At 44.3% G+C, this 12,507-nt stretch overlaps 1 protein-coding gene across 4 annotated transcripts in view; it reads left to right on the plus strand.

Moving 5' to 3' along the window:
- The window catches only part of ANTXR1 (ANTXR cell adhesion molecule 1), a 244,359-nt gene that overhangs the window by 157,368 nt on the left and 74,484 nt on the right, over positions 1 to 12,507 (plus strand). For all 4 annotated transcript variants that reach the window (XM_032652787.1, XM_032652788.1, XM_032652790.1 and 1 more), the window contains exon 14: positions 8,553 to 8,594. In XM_032652787.1, the coding sequence (XP_032508678.1) occupies positions 8,553 to 8,594 (42 nt within the window). The remainder of the gene's footprint in view (positions 1 to 8,552; positions 8,595 to 12,507) is intronic.

The raw sequence follows: 12,507 nt of genomic DNA on the forward strand, positions 1-12,507 counted from the left end.
TCTATGCCCACTTTCTGGAGAGTCTTTATCATAAATGGGTGTTGAATTTTGTCAAAAGCTTTTTCTGCATCTATTGAGATGATCATATGGTTTTTAGTCTTCAATTTCTTAATATGGTGTATCACATGGATTGATTTGCATATATTGAAGAATCCTTGCATTCCTGGGATAAATACCACTTGATCATGGTGTACGATCCTTTTAATGTGTTGTTGGATCCTGTTTACTAGTATTTTGTTGAGGATTTTTTTTTTTTTTTTTTGTGGTACACGGGCCTCTCACTGTTGTGGCCTCTCCCGTTGCAGAGCACAGGCTCCGGATGTGCAGGCTCAGCGGCCATGGCTCATGGGCCTAGCCGCTCTGTGGCATGTGGGATCTTCCTGGACTGGGGCACAAACCCGTGTCCCCTGCATCAGCAGGCGGACTCTCAACCATTGCGCCACCAGGGAAGCCCTGCTGAGGAGTTTTGCATCTATATTCATCAGTGATATTGGTCTGTAATTTTCTTTTTTTTTAGTATCTTTGTCTGGTTTTGGTAGCAGGGTGATGGTGGCCTCACAGAATGAGTTTGGGAGTGTTCCTTCCTCCACAAATTTTTGGAAGAGTTTGAGAAGAATGGGTGTTAGCTCTTCTCTAAATGTTTGATAGGATTCACCTGTGAAGCCATCCAGTTGTGGACTTTTGTTTGTTGGAAGATTTTAAATCACAGTTTCAATTTCATTACTTGTGACTGGTCTGTTCATATTTTCTGTGTCTTCCTGGTTCAGTCTGGGAAGGTTATACCTTTCTAAGAATTTGTTCATTTCTTCCAGGTTGCCCATTTTTTGGCATAGAGTTGCTTGTAGTAGTCTCTTAGGATGCTTTGTATTTCTGCGATATCTGTTGTAACTTCTCCTTTTTCATTTCTAATTTTATTGATTTGAGTCTTCTCTCTCTTTTTCTTGATGAGTCTGGCTAATGGTTTATCAGTTTTGTTTATCTTCTCAAAGAACCATCTCTTAGTTTTATTTGATCTTTGTTATTGTTTCTATTTCATTCGTTTCTCCTCTGATCTTTATGATTTCTTTCCTTCTGCTAACTTTGGGTTTTGTTTGTTCTTCTTTCTCTAGTTCCTTTAGGTGTAAGGTTAGATTGTTTATTTGAGGTTTTTCTTGTTTCTTGAGGTAGGCTTGTATAGCTATAAACTTCCCTCTTAGAACTGCTTTTGCTGCCTCTCATAAGTTTTGGATCATCGTGTTTTCATTGTCATCTGTCTCTAGGTATTTTTTGATTTCTTCAGTGATCTCTTGGTTATTTAGTAATGTATTGTTTAGCCTCCATGTGTTTGTGTTTTTTGCATTTTTTTCCCTGTTAATCATTTCTAATCTCATAGTGTTGTGGTCAGAAAAGATGCTTGATATGGTTTCAATTTTCTTAAATTTACTGAGGCTTGATTTGGGACCCAAGATGTGATCTATCCTGGAGAATGTTCCATGCGCACTTGAGAAGAAAGTGGAATCTGCTGTTTTGGGTTGAAATGTCCTATAAATATCAATTAAATCTATCTGGTCTCTTGTGTCACTTAAATCTTCTGTTTCCTTATTTATTTACTCATAATCTTTTTGTAATAGTAACATCAAAGATCACTGATTGCAGATCACCATAGCAAACATAATAATAATGAAAATTTTTGAAATATTGAGAGAATTACCTAAATGTGACACAGAGACATGAAGTGAGCAAATGCTGTTGGAAAAATGGCACCAAAATACTTGCTCAACACAGCGTTGCCACAAAGCTTCAATTTGTAAAAAACAGAATATCTTCAGCACACAATAAAGCAAAGTCTGCCTGTATATTACCTTCTCCTTTACTTCATGAAAAATCGTACTTTGAGCTAATACGATTTCACAGTTTATTGATTTTATTGCTCAGTGTCCTTACCACATATGAATACATTTACATATTACATACCTATATTGTAACAAAAGAAACTGTCCATGTTGTTTCCAAATTTTCAGGAAGCCTTCTTGGAAATTTAATTTGGGACACAAAGCTGATTCATGAACCACAAGGCAAGGGAATTTACTTGGAGGCTGGGGCTAGGGGATAAAATGGGATATAGATGGTGTCAATAAAGTACCATAATTAACCATGAGTCCAACCCATAACCCTAATGAGATCCTTATGGTGCATACATGTGTCACAATCCACTCATGGCAGTTGGAACGGCTAGCGTATTCATTACTAAAGAAACATTTATATGGAGAGTTGAGAAACCAGATTTGCATCTTGTATCACTAAAGTGCTTCTCTGACAGGCAAAGAAGTTTAGAAGAATCAGAAATGCTTTCTTTACCTTCTCCTTTATAATGCATACTCATTCATTCCAGAAATAGTGACTAAGCAGCAAGCACTGACTATGTGTCAGGAGATTAAAACTGAACCAAGTACGCCCATGTCTTCTAGAAGCTTAGAGTCCAGTTCTTCTTGCAGAAGAAAGAGATGCAAATACAGTGCACTCAGTTCATTGCCAATGGTGCAGTGAAAGATAAGAACCATGTCCCTAACGCCCAGGCAATCATCCGGCTGGGATTGCTTCAGGGCTGGATCCAAGAATGCAGGCCATGCCAGCTCTGCACACAGATGAGCACGAATGCTCATCAGAGGAAGCAAGAGAGTTTCCTCCAGAGATAGTACTCTGTCTTCCCCTAGGTGGGACACATAAGAAATGAAGACCCCATAGTCCCTGACAATAGAGCAGGAACACTATAACTTTTAGACTCAAACATTTTCTAATCAGCCATAGGCAGCTTTCAACAGAACAGTCATAGGAATGTCTGACTTGAAGCAAAACATACCCCCATATATCTACTTGAGGTGTAGCATTGTTAAAAACAGGCTGATTCATCGTTCTCAAAGTGTGGTCCACGGATCAGCAGTATAAGCATCATTTGGGAACTTGTTAGAAATGCAAAGATCCCACTCCAGACCTACTGATAATAAACTCAGGGATGCAGCCCAGAAGTCTGTGTTTTAAGAAGCCTTGCAGGCTACTCTGGTACTCAATAATGTTTAGAGCTATTCATCTAATTCAAACTAGAGGACAAATGCTTAATTTTGTTAATAGTTATCTTAAGCCATTCTCATGGACTTTGTCTGGACAACAGAACTGGCTATGTGTCATGGAAGTGTCTCCTCTGCCATAAGAGAACCACACCTTCGGTATAAAGGAGGTTGCAGGAGATGCTCCTCATCCAGTTCAAGCAAGAAGGACACTGAGACACTGAAGACCATCTAAGAAGAAAGGGGACCCAAAAAGAAGTCCTCTTCTCATGCCATAAGATGAGCATCTGTCTAACATGAGCTCGTACATCTTAGCCTACAGCCAACCGCCGTCAGAGTGAAGAGACAGGAAAGATAAGCAGGAGAAACGGAATGTTGTGATGGTGGAGCCATAGCAGGGGCCCATTGGGGAATAGCCAAGCCTGGCATCCCCCTGCTCCTTGTGCACCACACTGACCACACTCACTCTATTAAATGGAATGAGCCAGTGTGGCTACCCTGAGAGGAGGAAGAGGGGCCGGTGTCAAAAACCAGGTAGAGGGCTTCCCTGGTGGCACAGTGGTTGAGAGTCCACCTGCCGATGCAGGGGACACGGGTTTGTGCCCCGGTCCGGGAAGATCCCACATGCCGCGGAGCGGCTGGGCACGTGAGCCATGGCCGCTAAGCCTGCGCGTCCGGAGCCTGTGCTCCGCAACGGGAGAGGCCACAACAGTGAGGGGCCCGCGTACCACACACACACACAAACAAAAAACCATGTAGATTGCATTCTGCATTCCATTACACAGTACTATAGCAGTAGAGATGTAAGGGCAACAAAGTGCAAGGATCCAACATAAATTAGGAGCAAATCTTGAACGCTTCTGGAGGGGAAAAAAACAAGCAAAATAAACTCACCAGGTGCTTTATTTCACCTTAACATTTTATAAAATAAATTTTAAGAGAGAGATTTACAGAGGCCTAAACAGTTGAACTTGACGTAAAACACAGTAAAGTTCCCAGATGTCAAAAAGGACCTGGGCATATGTGATCTTTCTACTGCAATCATCCCATGCTAACTATATCTCCACATTTTCTACCATTTCATTTCCAACAGCCAAACTAAGAGGTGTACCTAAAAACTTGAATTTGTTTCGACTCAATGAGAAGTTGCCAGTAAGATTTCAATTTAATAAGATTCCACCTGGTCTTTTCAAGCTTTCTTTCCTTTACCCGTACAACAGATTTTGCCAAATCTGGCCACTTCTCCATCTACCTAAACAAACATGGACTAAATCAGAGTTAAAGTCACTGATAAGGGAGAAGAGGCACATCTCCCAATTCACAACAGAGTTTCAAGAAATTCTCAGGTAGCAAAGAAACACTAACAGAACTCAGAAGCTCTCTATCCCATCTCATTTTTCTTATGCGCTTTTACTTCACCAGTCCAACCATTAATGCAGAAGGGACTCTAGGGCAGCTATCCCAAGAAAGCATCTGGTCACTTTCTACTCATCCCAAATATCCAACCTGAAAATGATAGTAAGTAGAGATGTGATGTTGGCCTCTGGAGGAGAAATATGAAAAAATGTCCCCAGCGTTATCCGTGGTACTGCCATTCAGTTCTGCCATGTTATGCTTACCAATATGTTTGTTGAGGGATTTTCCTCTTAAACATTTCATTAAGGGTCTCTTCAACTTTATCATCTTCTGTTTGTCCCTCCTAATGAGGAAGGAGCTGACAGGTCCACCCACAACCAAGAGGAAGCTCCCAGAACCTTCTAAGAAGGGAAGTAGCTCAAATCCAACCTAAGCTTTGTAGTGTTCAGTTGCTTCTAGCTTGCATTCTTGTTGGCAATAAAGACCGTCTAATCACATTAGTTGGAAGCCAAGAATTATGCAATTAACCTTTAATTACATTTAAAAATGCTACAGAAAACACTGGGTTATGTGAGACCCCATAAAGGGGACCTTGCTTGTTCTGTGAGGTCCTGGGCGACTTCTCGGGGGAGGTGATCTAGCCGATGAATACTTGTTAACTGGGGTACATGCAGGTGTGCAGACAAAGCAGGGAGGTTAGCAAGCAATGAGGCAGAAGACGCTACAAGTGTAAAGCAGCAGGGTGTGTGGAAGGGACAGGAAGGTGACAGGAGGCTGAAGTGCAGAAAGTGAAGGGGAGAGAGGTGGAGAGGGGTGAAGTGGAGAGGTGGGGGGCCACGCCTGCACATCATGCAGGCCTTTTGGGGGCTGAGGCAACTTGCATTTTCTCCTGTGAGGCTGCAGTGGTGCTGTAGGCTCAAGACCAATACAAGCTGTTGCCCAATTGCTCCTCCAGGCCACCTGGGTTCGGGCCCTGGCGGGGCGGGAGGGGGGGGCGGGGGGTGGAGTGGGAAGGGCTGACTGTCCCTGTGCTCAGAGCACTCCATTGGGTGGCCCAGGCACTGGTCTTGGCATGAGAGTTTGGCTCGCTCACAGACAGCCCATCCAGCCTGCCCAGATCGCACTTTGAGACGCTCTCCTGCCATTCCCTGGGCAAGCTGCACCCGCCCCCAGGAGAAGACTGGGAAGGAGGGGGCAGGGACTGGAAGCAATAGGAAGACTTCTTCCTCATTCCCTCTGAATAGAGCCAGACACCCGTCCGATAAGGCCAGATTGGAAGTGCCTAAGTTTCGTCTACCTGAACATGGTGGCATTTTTCCGGAAGCTCAGGTGCCCAGTTTACAAGTATGTCAGCCTGGCATCTAGATTATGAATTAGTCCGCCTTTGATTAATACTTAATAAATCATGTGTTTTGCTTTGTCTTTTGGGTTCCCCTTGGGACATTGTTGGATGCAGAATTCGATAAATACCCAATAAGACACGTTGGCCATCAACCCACAGACGGGTTGGTCTGAGTGGTGGCTGCTTGGCTGATGTCAGCGCTTCCTGGCTGGTGTCATGTGCTTCCACGTACGTGGTGAAGCAGACTCCTACTGACCCCCCCTGAAGACCCTGGCCACTGTCAGGCCCTCTGGCCACCATCTGAGCGCCAGCCTCCTGTCTCACCCTTCTTATGAAGCTCTGGCTTCTAGGCTGTACCATCTGGAAACCACCATACACAGTATATACTGAATTTTCATTTGGTATATGTGGAGGGAGGGCAAGTTAAGTGAAACCTTTGTTAAAGATTTAATAAAAGCAAAAGACAGTGACTACAAGAAAGGGAAAGGGGAATAATAATAGTATTCACCATCTATTGAGCACCCACTCTGTTCCAGATGTTTTGCAAACATTATTGCTCATCGTGACTCAGTGCCTGCAAGGTTAGTGTTATTGCTCCCATTTAACAGATGAAGTGGAGCTCAAGGAGGCTCAGGGACTTGTCGGATCGTCACAGTCAAAAAAGGCAGGTCTGGGGTTCACATTTGACAACTACACAGTGCTTCCATGCAGCAAGGGGGGAAGCTGGTTGCACCGTGAAGACAAAACCCCAGCTGCTCTGCACCAAGCCTCTGTACACGCAGGGTACTTAGCAAATACACTGCCCACAGCACTCTTGTCAACATCTGTCTGTGTTCCTAAGTAGCCTGCTCTCCTCTCGCTCCCTTCCTTAATCCCGCCCTGAGAGAAGAGATGCATTCCAGATCGCTGTCCCCAGCTCCTCACCCCTCCCTCCAGTCTCCAGGCATTTCCTGTTTGAAAATCATCACTGCCTCTGGGATGATGGGAAATCAGCACTGGGCAGTAATGACCCTCCTCAGAGACTGTTTTTAAGGAATTTGGAGCCAGTGTTGAGTGGGTGAGCAAAATCATGGCTTCATGCTTTCCAAAGACCTTCAGCAGGTTTCCCACGATGGCCAGGAAGTGGAGGCAGATGAAATGAGAGTTTGAAATGATAGCCTCGGGGCTTCCCTGGCGGTCCAGGGGTTAAGACTCTGCACTTCTAGTGCAGGGGTTGCGAGTTCGATCCCTGGCCGGGGAACTGAGACCCTACATGGTACACGGTGCAGCCAAAAAATAAAATTAATAAATAAATTGAAATGATAGCCTCTGCCTCTTAATTAATTGAGTCCTATCCTTTTAGGTGACTGGAGGCTCAGTCCCCTGGCTGATGTTAGTAGAGCCTCAAGTCAGTAGCCTGTCTCAACATACAGAGATGACATTACAGATAGTGATAGCATGGGTGACAGCAGTGGGGATCAGAGCCCAAATGAGGTCCCAGAATAATCATCAAATCAAAGGTGATATGTACTTAGTAGGGGGCAGAAGTGAGGAAGAGCTGCCTAGAGAGCTCTCCCACTACATTAAGGAACTGGTCCCATGGACAGTGCTCGAGCATCCATCCATAAAGTGGTCCAGGCCAGCCCTGACGCTAAGACATCAAAAGATATTTAATGACTTTTGTATTTACCAGAATTTTCTAAGGAAAAAGACTGCAGGTAGGGGACCCAACATTCTGATAATAAGCTCGGGGTATGAGAGGAGGGAGACATGGTGCAGTCAGAGTGGATAATGGCCAAATTGCCTTGTAAAAGACTCTAAATCAAATTAACTGCAAGGGTTCAAGAGCTTTCCTTTTATGAATGGGGTGTGCAAGTTGGAGACAAAAGTGAGGACAGGCTACTTACCGCCACCCTTCTTTTTCTCCTTCCCATGCTTCTCCATATGTCACCCATCCTCTCATTGGCTAGAAGGGGCTCACAATTGCTTGCCTTCCCAGAGTGACCACATGTCTCTCTTTAACCCTGATGATGGGGTATTTGCAGAGTCCAGTCTTAGGATATTGTTATGTAAATCTTTGTGCCTCTTAAATTTCAGGGCCCTGAAAGGAATCCCCGGTTACCCCTTCTTTGCTGCCCTTTGTTGGGAATCCATCAGCCTGACCGTCACATCCTCCCTCCGTGGGTACCACCTGGGGCCAGTGACAGTTAATGGGATTGCCAACAGTTTGAGTGTGGTCCATACCTGACTTATCTCTGTAGCACTATCTTAACTTCTGTTCTGGACCATTCTTTGTTAAATGTGCAGCTGTTTGGGCGGGTGGGTGAATGATTTGATGCAGGAATGACTAGATGAATAAAATTTGCAGGATAGCTCCCTGGAGTAAAAGATGAAACTTTTACCCGTGGAACGTTTTTTTCTCTATACAAAACTACAGCACAGGGGCTTCCCTGGCGGCACAGTGGTTGAGAGTCCGCCTGCCGATGCAGGGGACACGGGTTCGTGCCCCGGTCCGGGAGGGTCCCACATGCCGCGGAGCAGCTGGGCCCGTGAGCCTGTGCTCCGCAACAGGAGAGGCCACAGCAGTGAGAGGCCCGCGTACCGCAAAAAAAAAAAAAAAAAACTACAGCAGACACAATTGAGTGTGGAACCCTCTGCCTGGGTCATGCTCTAACTAACTGAGCTATTCTGCCCAGAAGGACACCTGCCTTGCTTGGGCCCATTACTATGGTAATTATGGCCGCACCACCAGGTACCTCTTGAGAGCAGGGCTCTTGGAAAGCAGGTGGCTGGAGATTTCTACTGACTTGTTCTTTTTTTTTTCTTTTCAGATTATCAAGGAGCTCCCTCCACCCCCTGCTGAGGAAAGTGAGGTGAGTGACCAGGTGGACAGGATGGTGGAGTGGGGCAGAGAGCTGACTGGGCAGCCCGAGACTCAGGCCTCTGCAAAGCAGAGCTAAGTCAAGCCCAGACTCCCACTGAGTGCAAAGCAGCAAAGAGGGAGGTAGGTCTCTGGCTCTTTCCTAACCAAGGATGAACAGGAACTGAAGTGAACTGGCAGCCCGAGGCAGAATGGTTCTTGGAAGGTTTTCTCCTTGCAAGAAAAATTTGAAATGCAAACATAAGTAGTTTTATACGTACAACTATTTGGAGCCCCAAGGTACTGATTTTTCCCGTAATACAGACACTTGATGGATCTCTTCTCCCTGCAGAGACTTATGCTTTATATGTGTAGATCAGAGTGAATTTGCCACATCGTCCAAATAATCAGCGGTTCTAGAAACAGATGGTGCTGAAGTTTGCCAGGCAGTAAAGAAAATACAGTGGAGGGGGATATGCTAGTATTCCAGCCTTGCATAGGATATTAGACCCTCATCATTTAAAGGAAGAAAAATGACTTAAATTCCACCGTAAGTTGTCCAACAAGCAGGTCTGGTGCATGTGTGGCCTGGAGGCGTTAAAGGCTAACGGTGAGAAGGAGAGTCCCTGGGCAGCAGTGCCTGCCCAGTGCTTTTCCTGATCCTCCGATTACTCCTGGCTTAGCTGGCCTCCCTCAATGCAACACTAACCCATTTAGAAGCCAGAGTACAGGTCTGCAAACTTAGTGGGATCAGAAGATATATTGGTGAGCTTTCAAGTTCATTGTCCTTAATCCGTAAGGTCTGTTGTTGCAAAGCGAGCAACACCCCCTCACCATTCGTCTTCCCAATGCCTTTGTCAAGTTTCCTACATACAGAAAAAAATAATAATAATAAGGATTACATTTAAAATTCCATGTGGCTCTTATATGCTGAATTATAAGCTTGTAAGCTAAGGGATTTAATAGCTGCAATCAATTAAAGCACATCTTGTTGGAATGCTAACTTTCTGCCCAGAAATCAGAGGAGGAAATTACATTTCTGTGCACAGAGGAGGGAGGAAAAAATACTCTCCTGACATCCACAAAAGCCTTTTCTTAATCCTTCAAGAGAAAGCACCGTGGCTAGTTCCCCGGGTTCCAGCTTAGCTGTGGTTCTGTTGTGTGCAGCTGTGTCTTATACTCCCAGAGAAAAATAGGGAAAGAAGCTCTCTCTGAGGTTGCTCTGTTTGCCCTGAGGTGAAGAATGTTCCCTTCACTCATTATGTTCAATTAGCGGAGTTATTGCCCTTTTCTGTTGCTGGCTCTGCATTTGCCTTTAGAAGGTGATGTGGCAGCCACCATGGCCAAAATACGCCAGGAGACTTAGGTCCAAGACTGTGGGGCGTGGTTGACCCCAGGCCCCAGCATCTAGCCTAGGACTCCACACACAAAACAAGCTCAATAAGTATTTGTAGAATGAAGTCTGATAGCCAACGATACAATTTTGGAGGAAAAAAAAAAAAAAAAAGCCCAAGCCAGTAAACCACCAAGAAAGAATAGCTAAAAGCAAAAGAAAAGAGGTAGTTGAACTTTTCCAGTTTCATCCACTATTCTTATGGAAGTCATACTTTCACCTCAAGAAGGCAGACCTGATTTCTGAAACAGAAGGACAACCTGGGGACACTTGAGACCTACAAGGTTCTGTTAGACCTATAGGAGTTTCCGGGCTGGCCGGGGCGGGCTGCAGGCTGTGCTGATTACCTGGGCATGCGTGCTGGCCCTGATTGTTCCTTGGCCCTGTGAATTAAGCAGGCTTAATCTCCTTCCTAATGTGTTTTGGCAGAAAAAAATAAAGAAATCCCACAGAAACGATGACATAACTCAGCCCATAAAAGTATTTTATACAAGGCCCTAAAAATCATAGCCTGAATCTAGACAAACTTCTTCACTGCAGCTCCCTGTGTTCAAATCCCACCAGCCTTTCTAGCACAGCTCCTAGGCTGTAATTCCTTCCACCAGAGCTAATTTCTACCTTCTCCACATTCCCAGGGTATTTATTTATTAAACTTTTCCTTCTGCATCAAAGTTTAAGAGCATTAGCTATACTTGAAGGTCAGGATCTGTATCTAATTAATCTTTGACGTATTCCCCAGAGAGCTTAATACAGTATCTAACATTCAATAATTAGCCAAATGAGGTTAAAAATCTCTGCCATGTATATGAACAAGCATCAATTATCCAAACTTTCATCAGCTCTGTAAGCATCATATCCTAAGGGAGGTCAATCTACTAAAATATGAATAAACTTAGACAATGGACACAACTTTATAATGAGCTCTCAGTGGTCCTCTTTATTAGGGAATATCAAAATGCATAATATAAAAAGGCATGACTTTTTGCGATTTGGTGCAACCGACAGTAATGTTTCTGTATATAAAGACAGGACAAAGAAAAATTACTTGAAATTTCAAGCTCTCCACAAAAACAAGGAAGCTCAATTTTCACAACCAAGAAGGGCATTTCCTGGGTTACGGGTCTTCTCTAATTGGCAATAGAGTGAGGACTCCTCGCTGTCTCTAGTTATTCCAAACAATTGGCAGTTTATGGGAGAATCAATAACGCAGTACTTCATCTGCTGACTTAGTTCTAAATGTCCTCACCTTCCATGAATTTTCTGACCGTTTGAGAGAGAGAGGGATGTGTACTGAAGGAAGTGACACTGGGTGGGCATCCAATTAACAATAGGTACCTAGCTTTGAAGGATGAATTTATTTCTAGGTTTATTATCATGCTCACTGACCTAACAATTTCTCTGTGACAAGAATTTTTTAGATGGGAAAACTGAGCTATAGAAAAATTAAACAACTTGTCTAGGAGCAGACAAATTGCACTTCTTAATAGTATCAGGCCTGTTACCTCTCACAGCTGTGTCTACACAGACAGCCAGACTAACTGCCCACTCTGGAGAGGTGAAGGACCAAGCTTCTGCCAGGCATCCTTTTTCCAGTGGACATCTGACACACACTGATACATACATGCACACTTGCACACACACACACGTCTGCTCCAATCAGAGGTCCTGGAACAAACCCAGCATTCAGTCTTCTATATTCAGTAGTTTAAAATGGAACATTGGGGCTTCCCTGGTGGCATAGTGGTTGAGAGTCCGCCTGCCGATGCGGGGGACACGGGTTCGTGCCCCGGTCCGGGAAGATCCCACATGCCGCGGAGCGGCTGGACCCGTGAGCCATGGCTGCTGAGCCTGCGCGTCCGGAGCCTGTGCTCCGCAACGGGAGAGGCCACAGCAGTGAGAGGCCCGCATACCGCAAAAATAAATAAATAAATAATAAATTAAAAAATGAAATAGATAAAATGTAAAACACCAGGTACACAAAGTAAGGATAAGTGTTTAAAAAATTAAATTAAATTAAAAAAATAAAATGGAACATTGCTTTAAAAAATATACACACAATTCTTTATTGAAGAACACAAGACAGTCACTGTGTTAATCACTGTGTGTGTGTGAACAGATATGATGGTACCAAAACATATAGTTAAGTCAGTTGGAATTTTCTGGTATTTACAAACAGAAGTGTTGATGAATTTTTCGGACTCGCCAATTCACTCCTAGGAATTCATCTCCAAGGCTGACTGACATTGAAGGTGACCTCTCTGGCTTATCCCCAAAGACTTCAGATGAGACAGTACGGCCAGATCTACTTGAGGTCTGCCCTCCCCTCCAGAGCCTCTTGGGCCTGGGAGTTTCTGTAGCCTTAATCCTTTGTTTCATGTCGTCACCCTCACAAAACTTACCCCTCTGTAAATGTAAACGATCTTGTTGACAGCTGCATTCTCTCTGTTTTTCTCAAAATAGAACACTGTGCAGTGGGGCACAACTACAGTTGCTTGAGCAAGTGAAGGAAGGAATGGACAAATACATTGTTTGG

Source organism: Phocoena sinus, chromosome 13 (genome assembly GCF_008692025.1).
Source record: "Phocoena sinus isolate mPhoSin1 chromosome 13, mPhoSin1.pri, whole genome shotgun sequence".
Lineage (NCBI taxonomy): Eukaryota > Metazoa > Chordata > Mammalia > Artiodactyla > Phocoenidae > Phocoena > Phocoena sinus.